The sequence below is a fragment of the Acomys russatus genome, chromosome 8 (genome assembly GCF_903995435.1).
Source record: "Acomys russatus chromosome 8, mAcoRus1.1, whole genome shotgun sequence".
Taxonomy (NCBI): Eukaryota; Metazoa; Chordata; class Mammalia; order Rodentia; family Muridae; genus Acomys; species Acomys russatus.
The window spans coordinates 76884348-76911638 of record NC_067144.1 but is presented as its reverse complement, the minus strand read 5'-3'; the positions used below and the strand labels follow the sequence as shown (position 1 = coordinate 76911638).

The 27291-nt window shown below is 37.3% G+C and overlaps 2 protein-coding genes across 2 annotated transcripts; one reads left to right on the top strand and one right to left on the bottom strand.

Moving 5' to 3' along the window:
* Positions 1-608: 608 nt before the first annotated feature.
* Positions 609-1544, top strand: LOC127193048 (olfactory receptor 4C6-like). The gene has a single exon (XM_051150393.1). It carries the CDS (start codon positions 609-611, stop codon positions 1542-1544), a length of 936 nt encoding a protein of 311 aa, XP_051006350.1.
* Positions 1545-20244: 18700 nt separating this feature from the next.
* On the bottom strand, positions 20245-21174 carry LOC127193180 (olfactory receptor 4P4-like). Its single transcript, XM_051150506.1, has one exon. It carries the CDS (start codon positions 21172-21174, stop codon positions 20245-20247), a length of 930 nt encoding a protein of 309 aa, XP_051006463.1.
* Between the last annotated feature and the right edge of the window lie 6117 nt (positions 21175-27291).

Below are 27291 nucleotides of genomic sequence, written 5' to 3'. Positions count from 1 at the left end.
AACACTGTAAATGTTTAGTGAATGCATGCCATGAATACATACAGACTTGTATAGTTCCAAAGTGTAGATGGAATATTACATGAAGCTTAGCATTCTAACTTCAAGTGTGCAAAAAGCAGAGGTTTTGATATGTTCTGGGGATTTGCACATGGAGTTTTTCTTTTATTGTGTGTGAAAAAATAATATAGGCACAAAGAGGTATGAGCCATAGAATGACAAAAGATTGTGCTAAGCCATTTATTAAACACCTGTTAGTTGATATGCTCCAATGGTCAAGGTTTTCTCAGAATTTAGTTATATAACCTTCATAAGAAATGTGTGCACATTTAGTTATAAAGAAAAATTCTCAATGTGTTCAAGCAGCGAGTACTAGGACAGGAATCAAGGGTTGAATTAGTAAAAAATAAAGCTGTTGTGAATTCAATAGGACTGAAACTTTTATTCTTAGCTGTTGGCTTCTGCATAAATGGATAGAGAAAATGTGTGTTAGGAAGATATGAGCCACCAAGAAAAACATGTTCACAACATCATGTGATGACTCACTAAAAGAAATATTCCCTTTTCAGATTCTCCAGTGCAGAGTTTTATATATTCTGCCACTCACAAAAATGGTGAATCAAAACAATGTGACAGAGTTTATTCTGTTGGGAATTACAGGTAATCCAGAGCTGAGGCAAATATTGTCCGCTTTGTTTCTAATTATGTACATGGCCACGGTATTTGGAAATCTACTCATTGTGGTAACCATAACCAGAAGCCCAAGTCTGAGGTCACCCATGTACTTCTTCCTTTTCTCTCTGTCACTCATGGATGTCACTTACTCTTCTGTCATTGCTCCAAAGTTGATTATGGATTCCCTTTCTGAGAAAACTACTGTCTCATTTGAAGGCTGTATGACACAGCTGTTTGCAGAACATTTCTTTGGTGGAGTGAGCATCATCCTTCTCATTGTGATGGCCTTTGATCGCTATGTGGCCATCTGTAAGCCCCTGCACTACATGACCATCATGAGTGCTAGGGTGTGCTGCTTCATGGTAGGAGGGGCTTGGGTTGGGGGGTCCATGCATGCAACCATTCAGCTTCTTTTTATGTATCAAATACCATTCTGTGGTCCTAACATTATTGACCACTTTATGTGTGACTTGTTTCCATTGCTGAAATTGGCCTGCATGGATACACATGTCTTGGGTCTTTTAGTCATTCTCAACAGTGGGGTGATGTGTGTCTCCATCTTCCTTATTCTGCTTGCTTCCTACATTGTCATCCTCTGCTCCCTCAAGTCTTACAGCTCTGAAGGGAGACGTAAAGCCATCTCTACATGTAGCTCACACTTCACAGTGGTTGTGTTGTTCTTTGTGCCATGTATTTTCTTATATATGAGGCCTGTGGAGACATTTCCAATAGACAAAGCAATGGCTGTGTCCTTTACTGTTGTTGAACCAATGTTAAATCCCTTGATCTACACCTTGAGAAATGCAGAGGTAAAAAATGCTCTAAAGAACATGTGCATGAAACAAAGGACCAGGAGTGCCACAAATTGTTAATATGAAGAAATATTTCATGCAAATATAGTGAAGATCTGCTCTTCTCACTTATTTCAATCTCCTGGGAATTATATTTACATTCAATTACATAGATGAAGCTGTTCTAATCATCCACAAAGAAATTATCACATATCTTTTGTTAATATAATTTTTAAAGTTTCTTCTCTTTTATGTTCTGTATTACTGAATTAATGCACATTAGTGGGACTCATTAAACAGAGTAACTAACTGCTGAAAACCTAAATTTCTTCTGAAACATTTGACTTTTAGGACAAACCTTGACTTCGTGGTAAAATATAGGAACTCACTACTGTTGATAATTACTGATTAGATTATTAAAATGTAAAAACATCAATGTGATTGTGACTTTTTTAAGTTACAGTGTAAGAACACAAATCTAATGTTATCAGTTCATTAACATCCAACCATATATGTGCCACTTCCTGCCTGCCCCTCTGAGTTAGTTATCTGTGTCTACCTGAAAGCTAAGGAAATTTATTTTCATTTGTGGTATTCCTCTATATCTTATGAAAAAGTCCTTATCCTGTTGACTCTATCTTCACTACACGTATCAAATGATATTTCTCTTAATCCTTTTCAGCTGTTACAAATCAGCATCATGTTTCACCTGGCCAATTGTGATTACCTCATAGATAATCTCCCTACTTGGATTCCAATATTCTCTGAATCTAATATTTTCTCCGCAACACATGACAAAGATAGATGTCTTTCAAATACATAAATCTGGTCAGACTTCATGTCCTTGAATCTTAGGGTAAGAGCCATATCTGGTTATGTCATAATCTTTCTGAAGTAAGTTATCCTTCAGTGACTTCTCCAGAAACTATGGTGCCTTTCTGGTCCTCTTATCTATAAGACATGATTTTGTTATATGAGTTTCACATAAGCTGCTCTGATTGTCTGGAATGTTTGTCCCTTTCTAGTTGTATGACTAGGTCACTGTACGGGATATGACAGATATAACTGATTCACTGGATGCTATGTGTTATACCTGATGTGTAGTTTGCTTTCCTTGACTCAATACCTTGTCGTGTTTGTGTTAGAGTTCTTCAAGTTCTTCAGTAAGGGAACAAGGTAGTCTATCTCCTGAGGGGTCACAATCAGGATTCTACACGTATGGATTTCATACCAGTTTTTCACATTAAAGTGAACTCTAACATAAGACTAGTAATGGACTCATGTCCACAAGACTTTGACTGATGTTCATATCAAATTATGAATATTTCTACTCAGTCTCATAAACCAAGGTATTACTTACATATTAGTTTCATTATAACACTATAACTACAGTCCTACCCTAATGATGTTTCTAGATTGCATATGTGACGTTTAAGTTTCAAGATTATGATTTTTTTCATTTTCTATTTTTGGGAGACCTTGTGATCTCTTACCTATGCTGGTATTGAGTACCCCATATATATTTATTTTTTAAATAATTTATAAGGATGACATCCTGATTGTTATCCCATCACGTGTATCTTCCTGTTCCCCTCCCCTCTCTCTTTCATCCTATTCCTCTCCCCTAGACCTGTGACAGAAGGGGACCCCTTCCCCCACCATATGATCACAGCCTATCATCCAAATAGCCTGCTTCCTCTACCTCTGAGTGCCACCAGGCCTCCCCACCAAGAGGAAGTGGTCAAATAGCGGGCACCAGAGTTTTTGTCAGAGGCAGTCCTCACTCTCCCCACCACCATGGAGAATGAGCTGTCCATTGGCTAGATCTGAGTAGTCTAGCCATTATTTTTACCATTCACCATCTATTCTTTTTCTTACCTCTGACTGGAACTACATTAGAACAGCATTTTTTAATCAGAGCTCAAGTCTGGTCAGTTTAAGTTCAAGTGCAAATGTAAAATTTTAAATGAAACCTATTTTTGAAGTAATTTTAGACATGCATAAAGCTTGAAGGAATAAACATTCCTATATAACTCACATGCAACTTCCCCCTTGTCAAACTCACTAGTGAGCACTAATAAACTGGCATTAAGACAGCCCATTTAGCTGAACTCAAGAATATACCTGAATTTCACCAAGGTTGTTATTATTATCATTATTATTATTACCGGTCTCTCTATGGCCCAGTATGAACCATAACATCCTACTACATTTTGTTTCCTGTTTTCTCTATAAATATTCTCTGATATTAAGCATTTCTCAATTTTCTGGGTTTCTGTTGTTGTTTAAGCCAGTAAGACTCAGATATACTATTGAATGACCCTAATCTGAGATGTTTACTTTTAGATAATATTATATAGGTGAAAGGTATTTCATTGCATTACATCACCTCTTATAACCTTGGATTCACAGTCAGCCAATAGGTTAAGAAAGTGTCTACCATGTCATACCTCAAGAAAGGTGCCACCTTTCCTTTCCCTAATCTGTCTTTTGAAAATGAGCTACCAATTATAGTTTATTCATGGTGCAGACCTGTGTGAGTTGAGTCTCATGTTCAGTAGCAGTAGTAATTTTGGGAAAATTTAATTAAATACATTTTTATTTCATTGAAAATACTTTTTCAATGAAAAAATTGGTTTCTTCCAGTTCTTTCATATCCCTACTCTTATCCTTTCTGTCTCCTAGAAAACAATCAGGCAAAAATAAAAAAGAAAAAAAGAAAACAATCTGGCATCTAGAGAATAGTAATAAAATTAAAAATACAACAATATCAAGTAAAAACAGATTGTAATAGAAAAAATAAAAAGAATAAAAAGAGTCAAAGAAAAATAATAAGAAACCCACATACATTCAGAGATACATGTTTGTACTTGCAGGAATCCCATAGGAACACAGAATCACAAACCACAGAATACATGCAAAGGTCCTGTAAGATGAAAGAGAGAGGAAGAGGACCCTGACATAACATTATGAGAAGATTAAGAATCTCCAAAGATGTCACTGAGTTTACTTTGTGTTGGCCATCTACTTCTGGGCATGGACCTACCCATCAGAGTGTTTTGTTTTCCTACTGAGATTCCCTGATAGAAAAGTATTTTTTCATTTGCAAGTGGTTATCAATTGGATATATCTTCTGGGTTAGGGATGGCAACATGTATCCACTTCTTTTAGCCCTAGGCCACCATCTGGTGGAGACCCACACATGTTACCTCAGTCTCTATGAGTTTCTATGTATGTGTATTGGATGAGTTTAGAATGCCTTATTTCCATGGCGCTCCATCCTCCCTGTATCTTATACCCTTTCTGCCTCCTCTTCTACAGAGTTCGTTGAGCCCTGAGTGAAGGGAGGGATTTAATAACATCTCTTATAGGACTGAGTGTACCAAATCAATTACTCTCTATTTTTCTGGCTGTAGATCTCTGTGTTTGTTCTCATCTGCTGCATGAGGATGCTTCTCTGATGAGTATAGGGGAATGTTGCTAGGAGTCATCTTATTGCTCTGTTTGTTTAGAAAATGGTAGTATTATTTTTCTTCTAGATCCCTTATCTATCTAGTCTCAGGTTCTTGGTCACCCAATTAGCATCAGGTCTGGGTTGAATCTCATGAAGTGAGCTTCAAATCTGATATTGGTTGGTTATTTACACAAGATTAAGGCTACTCCAACCAGCACAGGCACAGGGACACTGGAAGCAACCCAGGCCACTACAAGGAACAAATGTGTGATGGAGAGGTAGGAAAGAAGGAAGGGCAGAGCAATGTGTCTGCTGTGGAGAGAGGCAGATCCAGAGACAGGAATGCAGTGGCAGGTGGGAGACAAGTGGGGTCACCGGGATGGTGTGCAGGAGCCTGTACCTTACAAAGCCCCAGACTCATAATGGTCCTGCGATGATATCTCTGCCTGTGTATAATGACTGAGGCCCAAGATGAGGAAGGACTCACTTCCTTGATTGAAACTTCTTGAAAGACCACAATGATGGTGCTGAGGACTCTGTGTGGGCCTATGATCCTCAAGAGGCTGGTGACAAGATTGATGTCCTAATAGCATGTCAGGGTCCATGGTGCTACTCCAGCTGGGGTCTATATTGTCCATGGCCCAAGTCACCACCCAGGGTCATGTGGGTGGATGTCTGTGGTCTCTCCTGCAGCCTGAAAACATGGTGTGTGTGTGTGTGTGTGTGTGTGTGTGTGTGTGTGTGTGTGTGTGTGTTTCTGCTTACAAAAGCTGATATCCATATTAACCTAATTTAAGACTAACTAAAGCATATAGTTTCTTGTTTAATGGTAAAGCATTATAATTATGTTTTGGGGGAAGATTATAAATTACTTCTAAAATTCCTGTACCTTTTGTCTAATTCTAGTTCTTGAAATTGCACTATGGAAATTCAGTATTATAAAAAGAAAGGATTTGATCTTGTTTTTGTAAAGTTTTTGTCTCATATTCTAACAGCTTAACACTACATCTGATCTCTACTTACCACAAAGTTTGGCACTTTTGTCTTACTGGTCTCTTGCTTGTATATTACAGTTTCCAATTTTGTGTTTTTATGGTGTGTATGTGTGCATGTGTGTTTATTTCTTGTTTTTATTTTATTTTCAGAAATCTGCTTTTCTTTAGATTTTTTGTTTTTAATTTTTATTTCTTTATTAGCTCTGTAAAGAGGGAGAAAAGGAATGGAATAGTGTGGATAGGAAGGTGACAATAATGTTGGAGGAGGAGAAACCATGCAAAGCTTTTTTCAATAAAAAGCAATATTTTATATGTGTGGCAGTATTAATCAAGAATATATCGCTGGGCCAGGCATGGTGGTACATGCCTTTAATCCCAGCATTCCAGAAGCTGATTTTTCTTTTGAAGGGGTGGGTCTGGTTTTTCAAGTCAAAGAGTCTCTGTATAGCCCTGGCCATCCTGGAACTCACTCTGTAGATCAGGTTGGCCTTGCACTCACAGGAATTCCTGACTCAGACTCCCAAGTGCCAGGATTAAAGTTTTGTGTCTCCACAACCCATCACCTGGGCACATATTATTTCTTAATTAATTACTTGTGCATATGGGCATTTTATGTGTGTGAGTGCAGCATGCACACAGTTTTGTAAGGGTGCAAGTTCATTCCTGTGGCTGTACATACATGTAAGGACATGAGGAAGTCAGGAGGACATCATCTGCCCTGCTCTACAACTCTCCACTGTATTCCCTTGAGACAGGGTCTCTTGGCGAACATGGGCTCACATACTGGAGACTGTCAAGCTCAAATAGTCTTCCTGTCTTTCCACTCCCAGTGGTGAGATACCAGAACTAAAATTGGATTTCAGTACTATGAAGCAAAGGGTAAGAGTAGGCCTACAGAAGATAATCTGCTGCAGGAAAGAACCAGCAGCAAGTCCCCCCACCTCCTGCCCGCCATAGGAGATAAGGTTGTTAGGAAACCAGAGAGAGAGAGAGAGAGAGAGAGAGAGAGAGAGGAGAGAGAGAGAGAGAGAGAGAGGAGAGAGAGAGAGGAAGTACGGAAGGAAGGGAAGGGAAGGGAAGGGAAGGAGGAAGGGAAGGAAGGGAAGGGAAGGGAAGGGAAGGGAAGGGAAGGGAAGGGAAGGGAAGGGAAGGGAAGGGAAAACCAGAACCACTTGTGATTTGGCACCCTTTCACAACCAGTCATTTTAAAGCACAATACCTCTTTTGTATCTCAACCAACAGACACGTGCCAGGATGGAACTCCCCTGCTATGGGCATGCTTGGAGGGAAAGGAACCTATAAATTTACCTTCAGCTCAGAGTTCGGTGCTGTTTCCAGATACCACTGTGTTGGTGACTGTCAGAGCCCAGCTCTGCTCGCAAATTAAAGGTCCTCTTGTGCCCACACACCTGCCTACATATCCGGAGGCTGAATGGAGCATCTAGCATGTTCGCTCTATCGTCGTTCTTTGAGTCGGGGCTGTCCCATTGAACCCAATGCCCTTTGGATTTTATACAGAGCCAGTCCAGTGAGCTCATCAGACCAGCCTGCCTCCACCCTCCATCGTTCCGGGACAGCGTGGGCTACACAGAGAATCCCTGTCTTGGAAAAAATAATCCCTGATGCATGATGACCGCTGAGTCCTTTTTTTTCCACCTGCTTTGTGCATCCCTGGCTTTTCTATGTACTTTTCTAGCACCGTGCACTCAGCAGCCCAGGCTCAGAGACTCTGCAACTCCTCAACTGTCTAATAAGAATCAGTGCCTTTATTTCAAAGCCCAAGTTACTCAGCCAGGCACACAGGACTCCCCCCACTCCCACACCCCACCCCGCCAGGGAGCAGCCATGCTGCACTTTCCATCCCATGCCTTCCATGATCCCAGTGTAGTCACAGCTACGTTTCCATCCAGGTTCCCTTTATTTGTGGCACAAATTAATGGAATTCTACCCAAATGATGCTTTAATTTCTAATATCATTTTTAGTTTAGTTTGTCTGTTGTTTGTTTGTTAGAGACAGGGTTTCTCTGTGTATCCCTTGCTAGTCTGTACTCCCTTTGTAGACCATGCTGGCCTTGAACTCACAGAATCAGCCTGCTTCTGCCTCCTTGAGTGCTGGGATTAAAGACTTGCAGTACAGGGCCTGGCTGTTCTAATATCTTTTATTTAACTCTCCTTCCTTTTACTCTTAAAGCAGGAGAACCCTCAAACCAAGCTCACAGGCCTGTAGTTCAAGGAGGGGCTTTGAGTTGAAAGGTATTTAAAACAATGAGGAAAATGATAAAGGGCTTTTCCTTCTGGGACTTGAGCTGAGTAGGAAGGGTTTTTTCCATTTCAGACATTGGCTGAGGAGGAAGATCAGCTGGGTGCGGTTTCTGCCCCTCCTTTCTGTATAATCCCTGTCAGCTGGTTTCCTGCTCCTGAGTCTTCATTCATAAAAAGGAAGCAATCAATTACCTTTGGTAAGTCAGCTGAAGAAATTCTCAAGGGGAAAATTAATGATGGGAAATACCATAATATAAAGGCTCTAAGACTCTGTATAATGCTACTTTGGATGGCTTGAAAAAAGAAGCAGAAAAAGCAAAATTGCTTAGCTGAAATGATCCCAAACCCAGTTATGATTATTATCATATTGGTATTTTATGATTCCCCACGCCTCGAGACAGGGTTTCTCTGTGTAGCCTTGGCTATACTGGACTTGCTTTGTATACCAGGTTGGCTTCAAACTCAAAGTGATCAGCCAGTCTCTGTCTCGCAAGTGCTGGGATTAAAGGTGTGAGTATGTGCCAACACATATTTTTAATAGCCATAATGGCTTTTGTTGTAGTCTGAGAATAGCCACACGAACAATTTGGACACCAATTTAAGTGAGATGCAGATGATTTATTGAACCCACACCTTAAGACTGATCCTGATCCCAAGACTGATTATTAACATAAAGTGGACTCTCAGTAGCCAAACTGTGGCACTGGGCGCTTTTTAGAGTCAGTTTATAAGGACAAAACCCACAATTAGTTCATACAGAGGGGCAGACAGTGGAACAGAGTCGTCAGTTTGATTCAAGTTATTTCTGCTAACTAGATCAGCAGTTCTAACTGACCTCATTTGATTGGTCCTAAGTGAAGCTAGTGGTTAGGGCAATCTGTGCTTATGGATGAGGAATTTCCAGGAACAACAGGGCTGCTGAGCTTCTCATTGAACAAAAACAACATTTATGGTCAATCTGACCTTGTACAGAACCTAGATAATGTGACTGGTGGGCCTGAAACAAAAATGGCCCACCATTATGCCAAAAGGAGCAAGCCTCAACATATCCCCCAGTCTTTATGTACCTGAATTAAATCTTCAATGATATGTTTTTGTACATTATTATAAGGGATTGTATTTTTATAATCCATAAGCTTGACAACATTAATGTGGCTTTTGTTAAAATGTGAAATGAAGTTTATCATTCAAGGGCCATATAGCATAACCAGGAGGAACACTACTAAGGGCTGGTTTTTTTTTTTAATGTCAACTGGCATTATACGAGCCCATTTGTCTCTTATGGCAGAGGGACATTCCTTTTGACATGACATTTCAGACTGTTGGTGGGACAATGAATGATGTATCCTCTTCTATAACTACTTATAGTTGACATTAGGATGTTGTTATTGGGGCCCAGGAAAGCCAAAATGCTAGTCAAAGGCTGGGCAATGAAGTATTTATCAGAAGAATCTAATTAGTTGATCCAGCTAAAAGACAGGGAGCAATCAGATCATCAGCTTTCAGCAAGTTTGCAGCTCAGCAGTTTGCAGTCTGCAGGTAATTCCTGCATGGAATCTGTCAGCCAAGTGAAAATCTGCTGAGACAAATATAGATTAGGGACAGAAATAACAATTCCTAGTAGTTTGGGGAGGTGAAGAATCTCAAGAGCAGGGAAAATTTCCCATTTTCAAGAACCAGTAAGCAGATATCTGCAAGTCATTCTCTGAATCTTATAAGAATTTTTTTAAGTTTCTAAAAGGAGACAAATTGGCTTAGGAAACAATGTAAAATCTGATTAATGTTAAAAGCTCTGAACAGTCTTAATACAACAGTCTCTTAAATTATTTATCACCATTGATGTTTTTACATACTCTAACCTTTATAAAACATTTTTAGACCCTCAAATATTTTCTTAAAATCTATCCTTTATAATTTGCATTTGCCAATCTTAAAATATCTTTTTAATTTGCATTTATCAACCTTAAAACATCTTTTTAGTTACTAACCTTAAATATTTTTAGACCCTGAAATATTTTTTTAAATCCTTACAACTCTTTTAACTTTTATAAACTTTTATTTACCAATTTTAAAACATCTTATTGGATCTTACATAAATGTACTATGCATAAATACATATACATATATAATACATATAAGTGCATATATACCTAAATTATTTACCGTGAAACACAGGTGCTTGATTACTGTAAGTTCCTTTCAGATAAAGGAATAGCAAATAACAAGTTACTTCTTTTAGTACTCTAGTCCACAAAAGCATTAGAGAGCAGAGGAAGGAAGATAAGTTATAGTGGGCAGTATAATTCAAATGGCTTATGTGTCAATTAAAATGACAGAGGCTTATCCATTACCCAGACGGCCATCCCATTAGGCTCCTGTGGTACCAATGGCTTTGTTGGGGGGCACAGGTCCTATGGCAGAATAACTCTTCTGCTGCCAGTCCCAGAAAATCCAAGAAACTTTTCTTTGGAGGAGGAATGTGGGAGAGATCTACATCACTTTGTCTTAGGCAATGTGGGTTGTTTAACTTTCTGGGTGTCCTCTTTGTCCATAGTTCAGGCTGGGCTCTAGCATCAGATAAGGCATTGGGGCAGTTTTACCCAGTGGTTAGCAACCCACAACCCAGGTGGAGTGTTGGTACGCCATCAGCTTTCTTTGAAGAGCTTGGAGTCACTGCTAGCAGCTGAGGTCTCTGTCATAGTAAGTTTTTTTATTAAACATTTAAATGCCATAGTCTACACATCTCTGAAACACCTGAGGATCTTTTATCTACCTAAAGTATATTTAAATAGACAAACATTTTAGTTATGTGCTTTTTGTTTAATTTTGAAAGTATATTTAGGAGACCAAATAAAGCCCATCCCAGCAATCAGGCATGCCCATCAGCACAGTCACAAATATTGTAGAGAATACAATCATTCAAGAGACAACTGACAATAAACCAGCATGCCCCAGTCCTCTTTAGTGGTCCATGGTAAAATGACAACCATTAAACTGAAGCTCCTTCAGCATAAAGGTCCCTAAATATGGAGACTGGAAACTTTCATGACCCCTACGTAATACAACATTCTAGAACATAACAGTTCCCCCTGTATAACCCACTTTATAAAACAAAAACAAAAACAAAACAAAACAAAACAAAAAAATCAGCTTTTCTAATAATGGCAGTAAAACCAATGAGGTCAAACATATACAACTTTCTTTCTGAGACAGGGTTTTCTATATAGTCTTGGCTGTCCTAGATTCCCTTTGTAGACTAGGCAGGCCTCAAACTCACAGTGATCCTCTTGCCTCTGCCTCCGGAGTGCTGGGATTAAAGGCATGCACCACCATGCCCAGCACATGTACATTTTTAAATCTGTCTCAGTTCCTTGAATAGACCCCATGAGCCAGTGAATTTTATTTTTCATTCAATTTGACTTCATTTACAAAACAAATATTTGATTTGTAGATAATGCTAGGCTTGTAATAAGGTCTTTTGACAACCTCTCTCCCAAAGGGTTGCAAACCATAGGTTAAAGACACTCCCAAGTACTTTGCTAGGCAGCCCAAGATCATTGTCTTACCTGCATCATAAGATAGAAATTCTTTGGTCTCTGGTGCTTAGCTGTGACCTTAATTTTTAGTTTTTAAAAATCTATTTAAGACCATATATTAATAAACACATTATAATAAAATACCTGATAAACCTTGAAATCTTCCATAGCCTTATAAATTTAAACATTTTTAGAAAATGTCTCTGCAGTATCAAAATAAAGTACATTTTTAAAAGAGTGAAATCACAGAGCATAACCATAATTTTTAGGAGACAAAGCCAAATTTTAACATGGTTAAAAAGTCAGTGTCTCTAAAATCAATATCAAGCATATTATTTTGATGTTATAAAGTTTGGCTGCCAAGAACAAAAGTTCTTGTATGTGAACACATGGAGGTGAATCCTCAATACCTCATTAATCAAGCATAGTTTCAAATATTGTTTTTTTAAACTGCTTTTTTGTGACAGACCAAATAATATGTAAAATTGTATCCCAAGTTTAAAAGTATCTTTGGAGACCTGTTTCTTTGGCTCATGCCATTTGTTATTAAGAATAGCTCCAACTTTAAGTTACTACTTTAAGTTAACTTTTTATTACAGATGGTAGATATTTTTAACCATATTCAATAATTATAAAACAATAATCTATAAGCAAGATATACAGAACATAGTAAATTCATATACTTAAGACAACTCAGAAGCAAACACATAGTTGCCGTATACATTTATATATTTAAAGCAGGCAAAATTTTCCTTACTTTCTCCAGACATAATTTCAAGGGAGGAACACCTTGCTACCTTCCTGGTTAAGTTAGCATACTATTTATCTGTGGCTATTTTAGAGGCAGCCCCTCCCGCCCCTCACAACTAAATTCTACTTGATTTTACTTACAATTTCCTAAGTATTGGTAAATCCTTTAGCTATCAGTTCTACTATTCTGTATCACAGTGCAGTGCTACACAACACATGAGATGCCTTTTTCCAAACTCCAAATGAATCTTATACCTAAATGTTAAATGCTAATGGCAGAACTTGTAGAAGATAATAGAGACACTAAAGCTCTCTGAGTTTGGCACCCTGCCAAGGATGTTTCTATGCATAAACCCGTGCTCCAAATGCTTTGCACAGATATAGCTGCCATAGTGAAGTTATTCAGAGGCTACTGCTGGGTCCAGAACTAAAATGGAACTCACAAGTAGCCATATCTAGCTTCCGATTACCACCCCCATCCTCAGGGATGACCCACCCACCATACCAGCTCCAGTGGCTCAGCCACCTGCTCCACCCCGTTGTGGGCAGTGACCCTGTACTCACCATGTCACGACTCATCAATAAACATAGACATTATCTCAGAGTAAAAGGCTGGGAAAATATTTTTCTAATAAAATGGACCCAAGAAGCAAGCTGGAGTAGCCATTCTAGTATCTAATAAAATATACTTTCAACCAAAATTAATCAAAAGATGGAGAAGGACACTTAAAACCCATCAAAGGAAAACTCAACCAAGATGACGTCACAGTTCTGGACATCTATGGCCCAAATGCAAGGACACCCACATTTGGAAAACAAACACTACTAAAACTTAAACCACACATTGATCCCCACACATTAATCGTGGCAGACTTCAACACCCCATTCTTACAAATGGACGGATCATCAAGACAGAAACTAAACAGAAAAATAATGAAACTAATGAAAGTCGTGAAATCAAATGGACCCAAGAGGTATATATAGAACTTTTTACCCAAACACAAAAGAATATACATTTTTCTCAACACCTCATGGAATCCTCTCCAAAACTGATCATATACTTGGTCACAAAGCAAGTCTCAACAGATACAAGATAATTGAAATAACCTTTTGTATTGTATCAGACCAGCATGGATAAGTGCTAGATGTCAACAACAACAGAAAGCCTACAATCTCATGGAAATTGAACAACTTCCTACTCAATGACCACTGTGTCAGGGAAGAAATAAAGAAACTAAAGTCTTTCGAAAATTTAATGAAAATGAAGTCATAATATGCCCAAACATATGGAACATAATGAAATTAGTGCTAAGGGGAAAGTTCATAGCATTAAGTACCTTCATAAAGAAGTTGGAGAGTTCTCATACTACCAACTAAAATGCACACGTAAAAGCTCTAGAACAAAAAGAAGCAAACATACTCAAGAGGGACAGATGGCAGAAAATAATCAATCACAGGATGAAATAAATAACCTAGAAACAAAGAGAACAATCCAAAGAATCAATGAAACTAAGAGTTGTTTTGTTGAGAAAATCAACAAGATAGATAAACCCTAACTTAAAGGGAAGAAAGGCAATATCCAAATTAACAAAATCAGAAATGAAAGGCATATATAACAACAGACATCAAGGTCAGGTAAATAGTTTAAATAGCCTTATAACTCCCAAGGAAATAGAAGCATCCATTAAAAGATTTCCAAACAAAAAACAAAAATAAAAACAAACAAAAATGAAAACAACCCCCCCAAAAACAAGCAAATAAACAAACAAAAAAGCCAAAACAATGCCCCCAAAACAAACAAACAAACAAACAAACAAAAAAACCCCAAGAACCAGATGGTTGTTGTGCATAGATCTACCAGACTTTCAAAGAAGAGCTAATACCAATACTCCTGAAACTATCCCACAAAATAGAAACTGAGGGAACATTACCAAACTCATTCTATTAGGCTATAGTCACCCTGATACACAAACCAACAAAGACTCAATGAAGAGAACATTTCAGACCAATTTCTCTTATGAACTTTGATGTAAACTTTCCACAGTAAAATACATGCAAACCAAATCCAATAGCATATCAAATATATCCACTCACCATGATAAAGTAGGGTTCATCCCATGCATGCATGTATTGTTCAACACATGAAAATTCATCAATGTAGTACACTATATAAGCAAACTGAAAGAGATAAAACCACATGATCAGCTCATTAGATGCAGAAAAAGCCTTTGACAACATCCTGAACTACTTCATGATAAAAATATTGGAGAGATCAGGGATGCAGGCCCATACCTAAACATAATAAGGGCTATACACAGCATGTCAATAACAAACATCAAATTAAATGGAGAGAAACACATAGAAATCCCATTAAATTCAGAGACAAGACAAGACTTCTCACTTTCTCCATCTCTCTTCACTGTAGTACTTGAAGTTCTAGCTAGAGCAATGATACAAATAAGGGATGTCAAGGGGATACGAATTGGAGAGGAAGAAGTCTAAGTATCCCTATTCACAGGTGATATGATAGTGTACATAAGTGACTTTCAAATTGTACCAGAAAGCTCCTCCATCTGATAAACACCTTTCAGAACAGTAGCTGGATAGAAGATTAACTCAGAAAAAATCAATAGCTCTCCTGTACAAAATGACAAATGGTCTGAGAAAGAAATTAGGGAATCAATAACCTTCACAACAGCCACAAATAATATAAAGTACCTTGGTGTAACTCTAATTAAGGAAGTGAAGGACCTGTATCAGAAGACCTTTATGTCTCTGAAAAAAAGAAACTGAAGATGGTATCAGAAGATGAAAAGTTCTTCCATGCTCATGGACAGGTGGGATTAACATGATAAAAACGCCCATCTTAACAAAAGCAATCTATATATTTAATGCAATTCCTATCACAATACCAACACAATTCTTTACAGACCTCAAAAGAACAATTCTCAACTTCATATGGCGAAACAAAAAACCCAGAGTAGCTTAAAAAATCCTGTACAATAAAAGAACTTCTGGAGATATCTCCCTCCCAGACTTCAAGCTATACTACAGAACAATATTAACAAAAACTGCATGGTACTGGAATAGAAAGAGAATGATTGATCAAGGGAATCAAATCAAAGTCCCAGTAATAAACTCACACATCTATGGATACTTGATTTTGGGGGTGGGGAGCCGAACCCATACAACAGAAAAAGAAAGCATCTTCAACAAATAGTACTGGTCTAACTGGATGTCTACATGTAGAAAAATGCAAATGGATCCATATTTAATTACCTTGCACAAAACTCAAATCCATTTGGATCAATGATCTCAAGGTACAAATGGATACACTGAAACTATTGGGACAGAAGGTGGGGAAGAGGCTCAAACTCCCTGAACAGAACACCAACAACTCAGGCTCTAAGATCAACAGTTAATAAACAGGACCTCATGAAACTGAAAATCTTCTGTAAGGCAAAAGACACTGCCAAAAGAACCAAAAGAGCAGCCCCCAGATTGGGAAGGGTTTTCACCAACCTGACATATGACAGAGAGCTACTATTCAAAATATGTGAAGAACTCAAGAAATTAAACACCACCAAGCTAAATAATCCAATTTTAAAAAGGGATACATGCTTAATAGAAAATTATCAATAGAAGAATATCAAATGGCTGAGAAGCACTTAAAGAAACGCCCAACAGCATTAATTGTCAGAGAAATACAAATCAAAATGTTTCTGAAATTCCATTTTACACCTGTCAGAATGGCTAAGATTAATGACTCAAGTGTCAGCATATGTTGACAAGAAAGCAGAGAAAGGGGAACACTTCGCCATTGCTGGTGGGAATGAAAACTTGTACAACCATTTTGGAAATCAATCTAGAGTTTTTCAGGAAATTGGGAATACCTCAGACATCAAGACCCAGTTATAACACTCCTGGGCAGATACGCTAAAGATGCTCCACCATAGAAGGATATTTGATCAACTATGTTCATTGCAACTTTACTCTTAACAGCCAGAAACTGGAAACAACCCAGATGTTCCTCAGTCAAATTATGGATAAAGAAATTGTGGTACATTTACACAATGGAATACTACTCAACTATTAAAAATAAGGAATTCATGAAAATGTCAGGCAAATGGATGGAACTAGAAAAGATCATCATGAGTAAGATAACTCACAACCAGAAAGCAACACATGGTATGTACTCACTTATAAGCAGATTTTAGCCATCTAGTACAGGATAGCCATTACAATTCACAGACCCAAAGAAGCTAAGTAACAAGAAAGGACCAAGGGAACAGGATGAGAGAGAGAACACTGAGGGAAATGAGAGTAGGGGTCAGATATGGGGATAGGAGGGGGAGAGGGCAGAGGGCTTGCAGACAAAGGAAAACCCATGGGCAGGACAAGCTGGAGACCTGCGTGCAACAAGTTGGATCCCTGGGAGAATATGGGTGACTCTACTTGGGACATTTTGTTGTAGAAGTTATGGAAACTAGAGAGGCTACCTTCTAACTGGTCAGTACTCCTAGTGGAGGGAGGGAAACACCAACAAACCCACAAAACCTTCCACCAGAATTCACCCTCCTGAAAGGATGTGCAGGGATAAAAATAGAGCAGTGATTGAGGAAATGTGTAACCAATGACTGACCCAATCTGAGAACCACTTTATGGTTGAGAGCCAACCTGTGATACTATTGCAATCCTCTACCGTGTCTTCAGAGAGAGCCTGTCATGGCTGCCCTCTGAGAGGCTTTTCTCAGCAACAGATCAAAACAGAAACTGAGACTCAGCCAAACAATGCATTGAGTGTAAGGTAGCCTCTAGAATATTTGGAGTAGGGTGGAGTGGAATAGAGGACCTTGAGGGGACAGAGGCTCCACAAGAAAAACACCAATCTCAACTAACCAGGGACCAGAGGGACTTGCCAAGAGTCAATCACCAACCAAGGGATGGAGAAGAGGGACCAGGAGGAGAAGAGGAAGGGACATCTTGGAAGAGGTTAAGGAAAATGGTAAGAGTCAGAGAAAAGCAGCAGAGTATTGACTAATAGGATTTGGATCATGATATACGTGTTATAGATGTTTAATGATACAAGCAAAATAGATGTTGCTGTGGTGACCCAGAGAATGATTGCCCTGTATTCATGACAATAAAAGAGAAAAAACTTCCGTGGATTGTTGATACCATATTATCAAAAAGAAATAAATCAACATTGCAAAATGAATTTTATAAAGAAAATTTTATAAAGAACACAGAAAAGTAGAAAATTAATTCCAGTTCAATATAATTTTCAATCTAATATTATAACATCATATCCTTCCTTCCACATTTCTTATCTGAAAAAGAAAACAAATAAGAGCATGATGTTCTTCTTGTGTTTGTTTTGCTGAATAACAGTCTGTCTGATGCTGTGGAAGCTTCTTGGGACTCATCCTCTAAGTCATCAAATATCCCAAGTGGAAAAGCATGTGTAGATTCATCATTCAAGCAGAATCACACATCTACACACTGTGCTATATCACATAAAATCCCACTGCAGAAGGAAGATGAGTCAAGAAAGAAAGCATATGCATAAATAATGAAGAACTAATTTTATTTTAGAAGGGGCAAAATATTTTTATTGCATATTCTAGACTTTTGAGCAGTTGCATAGTTCAAGGAATAATTTAGGTGAATGACAAACTGTGTTGTCTCTAGGATTCCTTCATGAGAGGAATATCTCAGTGAGGGAAATACAGACAGTGTGAACTCAGGGATTATGAGCAAGGAAAGACAAATGCCTGAGGAGAGGGAGGTATCTAAACAAAGGACATTAAAACACTAAACTGAGATAAAGGATGCACAGTGGTAATACTCTATAACACTTGGGAACATCTGGAAGTAGAGCAGCAATTTCTCTCTAATGCAGAAAACAAGTGAGTTTTTGCAAGGAAATGTGCAAAGGCAGGATTCCATTTTCTTATGGAAGTAAATGGAGATATTTAATCATTGTTTTCAGTTTTAAAAAATTATTTCTCATATACGACTTTAATTGGCATTAGAGGACAATCTAAAATTAGAAGCAGAGTAAGCATAATAATATAAAAATAAAAGTTGAGATTACAACTTACTGCCTGTTGAGTATACGTAAAAGTCCTAAGTAAAAATTGGTGAACATAAACAAATAAAATAAAAATGTATTTTAGTATCATTTGGTGTGTTTATTTAGCCCTTAATTTTGTGGTTGTTTTGAGGTTTTAAAAGTTATATATTTCTTGTTTTCAATACATCCCAACTGCAGATTTCCCTCTTTCCACTTCTTTTCTCCTCCACTCCTCCTCCATTTCCCTTCAGAAAAAAAGCAGGCCTCCCAGGGATAGCCACTGAACATAGCATAACAAAATTCCATAAGATTAGGCACAAATCCTCATAGCAAGGCTGGGTAAGGCAACTGAGTAGGAGAAAAGAGGTCCCAAGAGTAGATGAAAGAGTCAGAGACACCCCAATTTTCACTGTTAGGAGGCCCACAAAAACACCAAGCTAACAACCATAACATATGCATATATGAAGGCTTATTTTCATGAGTCATTTTTAAGAAAAAAAATTAGCAAAATTATACAATTACTTCATGTGATATATCATGTTATAGTCATAACATGGGTGGATCTAACCGTGAAGTCTTTGTTTTTAAGATGCATTGCTCTCAAGTATAGGATTATTTGAAAAATAGTAAGCATCTTAAGGCATAACAGTCTTGGAATTTGAAGGAATTTGATTTTTTTTCCTTGTTGATGGGTCCCCAGAATCTTCTTGGGGAACATGAGAACAGACATGAGGTTATATATAAGGCATGGACTCTCAACCACAACAAGCAGAGCAAGCTAAGAAAAGCAGATGCAGGAAACATACATGGGATCTGGGAGAGACTTTGGTGTACAGCCACATAAATGCTATCCCAAGAAGGACAGGAGATGAGAGAGAAAAAGCATATATCATGAAGATTTTTCATAAAACATGCCTTCTTGAGACTTTTGTACATTAGCTGAGTGGTTTTCTGGTGTAAAATATTATATCATTTCAAATGCACCATAAGAGGTACTCACATGACTATTGCAAACTAGCAACCAGGAAGATTCACAAAGGCATTTGTCCCCTGAGTCTTCAAAATTCCAAAGTCTATCAGCATAGCAACATACCTATTCAAGCTTAGTGGTCTGAAGTACAGAGTTAAATCTAAATCTGTTCTATGAGGGGTGGCAAGGTGAAGAGAGGGAAATATGGAAGCTTATTGTGATCAAAATATATTATATAGATGTATAAAATGTCCTTATTTAATCTAGTATAATGCATAATGAATATATGACAAAAAGGAAAAATTAAGTGATAAAGGAGTAAAAAATAAACAAGTAAAAAAATTGGAGTAAATTTCTACCAATAACAGAGTCTCATGTAATTTTTTGAGACAGAGGATTGAAGTGGTTAAAGATGTGCATCATTTTAGTGGTGTGTGTGTGTGTGTGTGTGTGTGTGTGTGTGTGTTGTGTGTGTGTGTGTGTTATGGACTGGTGGCTGGGAAAGTAATCTAGGGTTCTCCCATACTAAGCATGTACTACTCTTCCCAACCAAGGCCACTCCTGCAGCCGTCACGTCTACCTGATCACCTCTGAATGAATTTCAGCTGTGTAGAATAGACATATAAGTAAGTTGTTTCTTTAACATATAACTTCTCCCAAAATAGCTCGTGCTTTCTGTGACCTTTCAAATGATAGCTGACCTGGGAACATGTGACCAGAAACAGAAGATTGTTTCATTTATTTCAACTCTGAATGTAACATTCGAGACCATACCTTGTGCATGGCGCTTTTCATCTCAGTGTTTCTCAGAGTGTAAATGAGGGGATTCAGCATAGGGGCAATCACGGTGTAAAACACAGAAATTTCCTTATCCTTATTCTCACTTCCTGCAGGTAAAACATAGGTATAAATACAGGGCACAAAAAATAAAACTACCACCATTATGTGAGAACTACAGGTTGAAAGAGCTTTCCGTCGCCCCTCAGATGATCTTGTCCTCAGATTATACAAAATAAGTATGTAAGAAGCAACTAGTACAATAAAAATAGCAACAACCACCATCCCAGAGTTGGCAATTACTAAGATACTAACAATATGAATATCTTTACAGACCAGCTTCAAAAGAGGCTTGACATCACACAAGTAGTGATTGACGTGATTGGGACCACAGAAAGGCAGGCTGAGCATCATAAGCAGTAAAGCAATGGAGTGCCAGAACCCCACTGCCCATGCTGTGAAAATCAGCATATCACATCTCTTCCTGTTCATAATAACCATGTAGTGCAGGGGTTTGACAATGGCAACATAGCGGTCCAGGGCCATGGACACCAGGATGAAGATTTCCACACCTGCCAGCAAATGAGCAGTGAAGAGCTGGGTCATGCATTCATTATAGGAAATGATTTTTCTTAATGCAGCTAAGTCCCTGATCAGCCTGGGAACCACAGTCGAAGTGTAGCAGAGATCCATGATAGAAAGATGGCATAGAAAGTAATACATTGGTTGTTCGATTAAGTGGCTGCAGGTGATAGTGAGCAGAATGACCGAGTTCCCCATTAAGACAGCCAGGTAACAAAGCAGGAACAAGAGAGAGAACAGCAGCTCTATTTGTCTATTTTCCCACAGGCCCATAAAAATAAACTCTGTCACATTTTTATGATTTTCCATTAATTCTAGGTGAGTCCACATGCACAAGTGAAACAGTTTATCTGAAATTAAACAAAATATGTTTTTAGTTTTATACAAATGTTTTTATTTTATAGAAACATATAAATTGAATAACAGTAGTCATATTATATTTATTTATACCCAATAATTAAATCCTTTAGAAAGATGTATAATTATAATCCAAATGCTTAACTAATATTATTTTTAATGATTCATTTATTTATTTTATGTACATTAATGTTTTTCCTGCACAAGAGCTTGTGTGAGGGTATCATATCACTTGAAGCTGGATTGCAGATAGTTGCCTGTAGATGCTGGGAATTGAACTCAGATCCTCTGAAAGAGCAACCATGCTTTTAACCCCTTAAGTAAGTATTATTAATAAAAGTTTTCTATACCTATAAATTTTATAAATAATTTATACATATTTAACATTCATAGAAATTGATTCTGTTCTGATACATATTTTACATGGGAATAAATACAAAAATAGCAGGAAAAAATGAATTACAGAAAATCCTTAGAATGAAACAGATCTAAGCACTGTATTTTTGCCTGCTTCCATTCTATTAATTTTTTGTCATATTTTTCCATCTGAAGAAAAATTCCATTCATTTCCTTCCTTCATAATAAGCAAGTATTGCATATATTACACTGTTTCTGGAATTTACTAAATATATAAAGTTTGAGAATTCTTGATTTTGTATGTAACACATGATTTACCTACAGTATTTCTGTCTCACAGTTAGCATTTTACACATCACATAAAACTAATAACAATTTTCCAAACAGGGAAATGACCTTAATCACAACAGTGAAATAGCCTGAATAAGCTGACAGTACTTTCAGTGTTTCTCCTTGAATAATTGCAAAAAATACTCAAGACACAGACAGTCTAGGAACAAAGAATTTGTGACAACTGTGTCTGATATTTGAATAAAAAGGTTAATTTTTATATTTCTCTAAAACTTCAAAGGCATATTTTAGAGAAAACAGCTGACATGTTAGAGTCACTCCAGAGACATAATCATTTCCTACTGACCTGCCCTGCTTATTTAATTTCATATTTATAATATTGTAGCCATGGTTAGGTCGATATCTTGAGACACCAAGGAAGTATACTGCATCGTGCTTTTACAGTATTTCAATGTTCTTCTCAGCAAAACCATACTTTATGTCTAATACACCGTAGATTTGTATAGGTTTTTCAGAAGAGAAAGTAAGGGCAGAATCTTGTCATGGGGGTATAATGCTCAAATACTGTGAATTTCTGTTTCTGCACGTGAGATTAGATGCAATACCCCTACATCAACTGGTGAGAGGAATTAATGCCCTGATTTTGTGTTTCCCCACAAGGAGATTGGTTCACCTCACATTAAGTAACTATCAAGTACACAAAAGAAAATATTGATTTTTATATAAGTTTGGTCCTGTTTCATAGTATATTGGATAATCTGTGGATTGGAGAACCAAAGAATTGTGCATAAACTAGAGAATCAAATTGCAGAAGGCACGACAATTGATAGTTCAAAATATTTCTTAGATATTATTGTAAACGTGAAACTTTTTTTATCATGATTACCCAGGCCTATTTTACTCCCAGTGATCAAATTGTCTAGGCAATGGCAGATCTGTGCATACAGAAATGTCTCTAAGTTATTCCACAGAGTCTGTAGAAGTCTAATTAAACATCCCATAATTTTGGATCATCCATAGGTTTACTCTGCCCCAAAGCCCCCTTTGTTCTTTTCTTCTTAATTTGATATTTAACAAAGGAAAAAAGGGAAAAGAGAATGAAGATGGGAAGGAATAATGGAGGGAAGAAGAGAGGAACAAACAAAGGAAATGTAAAAAGGAAAAGAAGGACGGTGGAAGGGAGGAAGGGCCACACCCTGAGAATGCAATCGATCATGGTAAAGAAGTTACAGGAGGAGAGGTACTGACTATGAAGTCAGAAGCATGAAGTGGTTGGTAGCCGTGTAGCACCTCTCTCCCCTCTGCACATCTCCCCTTCTCTCTGTCTGTCTGTCTGTCTGTCTGTCTGTCTGTCTGTCTGTCTCCTCTTTCCTTCCCAACACCTCTGTCCTTTTCTTTCTCTATCTTTCACACACACACACACACACACACACACACACACACACACACACACACACACTTTCATAATCATGTTTAGAATAAATACATTTTACCTTATTTAATAACATACCTTTTCTTTAAATCATATTTTCTAAAGGTCTGAAATTTACTTTTCGATGGAAAATCTTCTAATACATATTGTTTTCAAAGCTATGTCCACTGCATCTTGACTGGAAGAAAACACAAAGAAAGGAAAGCATTGAAGTGCAAGTCTTGAGACTTAAATAAAAGGCTGAGATCATGAGAATACGTGACTAGTCTTAAACGTCAGGAAGAATTTTCTGTGATTTTTCTGTTACTTATAATAAGCTAACCCCTTTAGGGAAAATTGTGAAGGAGAAAAACCTAATGTCAATGCCTTGTGCAACTAAATTAGAGGAAAAGAAAGGTTTGCATGCTTTATATTTACAGTAATCGTGCTCTGAACACGCTGTTAAATAACTTTCATTACTTTTCCTAGTTTATCTTCATCAAGACCTGGTGAGCCCTACGTCAAATTTCTGCCTGTTTTCAAAAATAGATGTAAAACATGACAGGGCTGCACATGGACAAACAGGGGATCTGAATCTCAACAGTGTTTGTATATTTCTGAAGATCTTACTTAAATAAAAAGGACTTAAAGCTTTGGCTGTTAAGCTAATTTTTCCTATAGTTTCCATATAATTTTAAATGTCTTATTTAAAGTAACTATTAGCAAATATATGTCAGGAATTGAATTTATAAGTGAATTTATAACTAATACCAAATTTTATGCAGAATAAAATCAATACCCTGAAGACTTTATTACACTCATAGTTTTATAATAATAGCTTTATGGTGTGTGTGCGCACTATTAATAATACTTATTTCTGTCAGGATCCATTTTTGGGGGGATGCCATCTGTTCTTTAAAGTAGTTCCTCTTCTTTTCTGTGACCTTTGGATGAAACAAAACAGTAAATGTGGGAAGCACCTATCTCTCCCATGAATCTTTAATCCAATGTAGCTTTTAAAGATTCACTGCCTGGAATACTGTAAGCTAAAAGACAGGGAACCCCAAGGGGAAGAGCCTCAGGGGCACTTTTTGCAAGAAGTCTAAGCTGTATTTATGGATGTGATGGTAAAGCCAACACTATTCAATTGTCATATATTAAGGCTTTCTTTTTATTCATTTATTAGGACTCTGGCACAAATACTCCACTGTTTCTCTTGTTGTTGATTAAATTCTATGAAAATTTCCCAGAAATTTTCTTTAAAGACTTAGGTTGCTAGTGTTTATATGACATATGTAATAAATGCTGGATTACTTCTCATATCACTGTGTTAAGAGAGTAGCCTAAGACTATTAAAATTATTCATATTAATATTACCATAAAATTGTTGGTAGTACAGAGGTTTGAAAATACCTCCTCAGTGTTTAATTATGCCACTGGAACTTTAGAAATCATGCATAATAATATGTGTTAATAGATACTCATTATCAGTAGTGTAATGCTTAGAGTGGAAAATTCCACAGCATCTAATCTATTGTCCTTGCCGTTAATATTTGGAACTACTTTCCCCCTTATCAGAAGCAGCTCAAATGATATGTGCAACTGAATCTGTGTATTTTTATGACTAATTTCATCGATTCAGTTATTGTATCAGATAGTTTTTCCACTTATAATAACATCTGTGTTTAAAACTAAATGGGCATGTCATAATGACACATGTCTGCAATCATATATAACTCAGGAAGCTAAGGCAGAAAGCCTGCTGTGAGTTTTAAGACAACTTGGTCTACCTCCTAAGTTCTACTCCAGTCAGGACTACATGATAAGGCTCTGCCTCTTGGCAGTTAAAATGTTACTATTTACTAAAAATCTGGGAAATACTTTGCTCTAATATGTCATTCTCACATATTTATATGCAGCTCATTATCCACATGTTCATGTATATCTCACCTTACTAGTTTTAAATTTTTGTTTCCATTTTCCTTCTTTTTACCTCCCTTGATTAGTCTAATTTATACCCCTTTGTCTGATATTTCCATATATAGAAATTATTCCTCATGTCTTCACTTTATAGCACCTTATGTGTACTCTTTATTTAATTTTCACTTAAAAGGAAGTAAAATATGCTATTCATAAACAAAACACTGATACTAATTTGGCTCAACAAACTTATCCTCATGTCATTTGATTACTAATATAAGCAATTTAATCACTTCATAGCCACACTTTATTCCAAATTTTAGACAATATTTTATCAATTAATGAAGACTACTAAAATTTCTAATATTGTTTAAACATGTTGTACTTTAATGAGTTTTAGATGTTTTGATATTTTTCATTCTCATTCTAATAAAAGGGATAAATAAAAATTGGTATTACTTCAAACTGGAGTTGAAAATATAAGTGAGAAATATGTGCATCTACAAACAAAAAATAAAGAAAAATTGGTGCCCTTTATGGAGACAGTTGAGGTTAGCCCAAAATTGAAGAATCCAAGTGTGATGGCAGTTCTTGGTTGTTTATTATTTATGTCATCACTTTACATGATGGTCCCAGCCCCTTATCTTTTCTCCTTCCAGTCCCACTCTCACAACACCCTCCCTCCATTTTCCCCTCACATTCTCAGAGAAGGGGAGGCTCCAGGGGTACCAACCCACCCTGACACCTCAATAGCAGCAATACTAACTGCATCTTCTCCCACTGAGGCCAGACAAGGGAGCCCAGCTAAAGGAAGAGGATCCAGAGCCAGGAAACCGAGTCAGAGACAGCCTCTACTTCCATTGGTATGGCACCCACATGTTAATCAAGATGCACATCTGCTATATTTTGGGGTCTAGGTCCAGCCCATGCATGATCTTTGGTTGGTGGTTCAGTCTGTGAGTCCTCATTGTTCTTCTTGTCCCTGACCCCTCCAACTCCCTCTATCCTTCCTCCCATTCTTGCACAGAACTTCCTGGGCTTGGTTTATTGTTTCAGTGTGAATCTCTGCATCTGTTTCCGTAAGATGCTGGATAAAGCCTCTCAGAAGACAATTATGCTAGTCTTCTGTCTGCCAGCATAGCAGAAAATCACTAATAGTAGCAGTGGCTGGCTGTTTATCGTCAGATGAATCTCAAGTTGTGCCAGTCATTGATTTGCCATTCTTCTATCTCTACTCTGTCTTTATTCCTACACTTCTTGTAGGCAAGACAAATTTTGGGTTGAAGTTTTATGAGTAACTTGGTGACTCATTGAGACTATTTAACCTTAATCTGGACCACATGCTCTGGTGCAGCCTGTAGAAGGAATAAAGAAGAAGTAACTGTCTATCATTGCCTGCTTGCTCTCATTCTCACTAACAAGTCCATTCCTTCACTATCACTAGATCCTACTAAGTTCTGTTCCTCTAGGGAAACCTAATACCCAGATATTAAGAAAATTAGTTATAGTAAGAGCAAAGTAAACCTAACTACATACAATGATGGTAACATAAGTAAGGTTGGGTGCACCCACTTGTCCTACTTAATCATGTGTATTCACAGCAAGGAGATTCCTGAGATGTTATCATTAGCTCATCTTGTCTTTATCCACCAAAGAAATAAGAAAATATTTAAATTTCTTGGGAATGATCAGTGGACATGGACCTAAAAACTTGATTTGTAACTAGAATTAATTAATCATAGGAGATTGCATAGATGCATAAGAATTAAAATAATTCCAGATTACTATTTGAGATTAAATAAGGATTGTCTGGGTTCCAATAATAACTACTGACATCCAGAGAAAATCAAATCATAACCAACTAGGGAAGAAGAATAAAAAACAGAAACCAAACACAAACATCTGATAAAAATATATGAAAGAATAATGTAGGAATAAGGTTATTGTGTAGTTTAAATGCTGACTTCTGTACTACCAATATCTGGTTGCAATCCTTATTCTGAGAATTTCTTGTCTCAATGTTGTATAAACATTGTTCCTTAATTGTCCTCTGATATTCCAATAAAGCAGCTTACAGCCAATCACCGAGC

Bases quoted from the DNA above. Each gene is read 5' to 3' on its own strand.
- LOC127193048 (XM_051150393.1), top strand. From the start codon at position 609: ATGGTGAATCAAAACAATGTGACAGAGTTTATTCTGTTGGGAATTACA.
- LOC127193180 (XM_051150506.1), bottom strand. From the start codon at position 21,174: ATGGAAAATCATAAAAATGTGACAGAGTTTATTTTTATGGGCCTGTGG.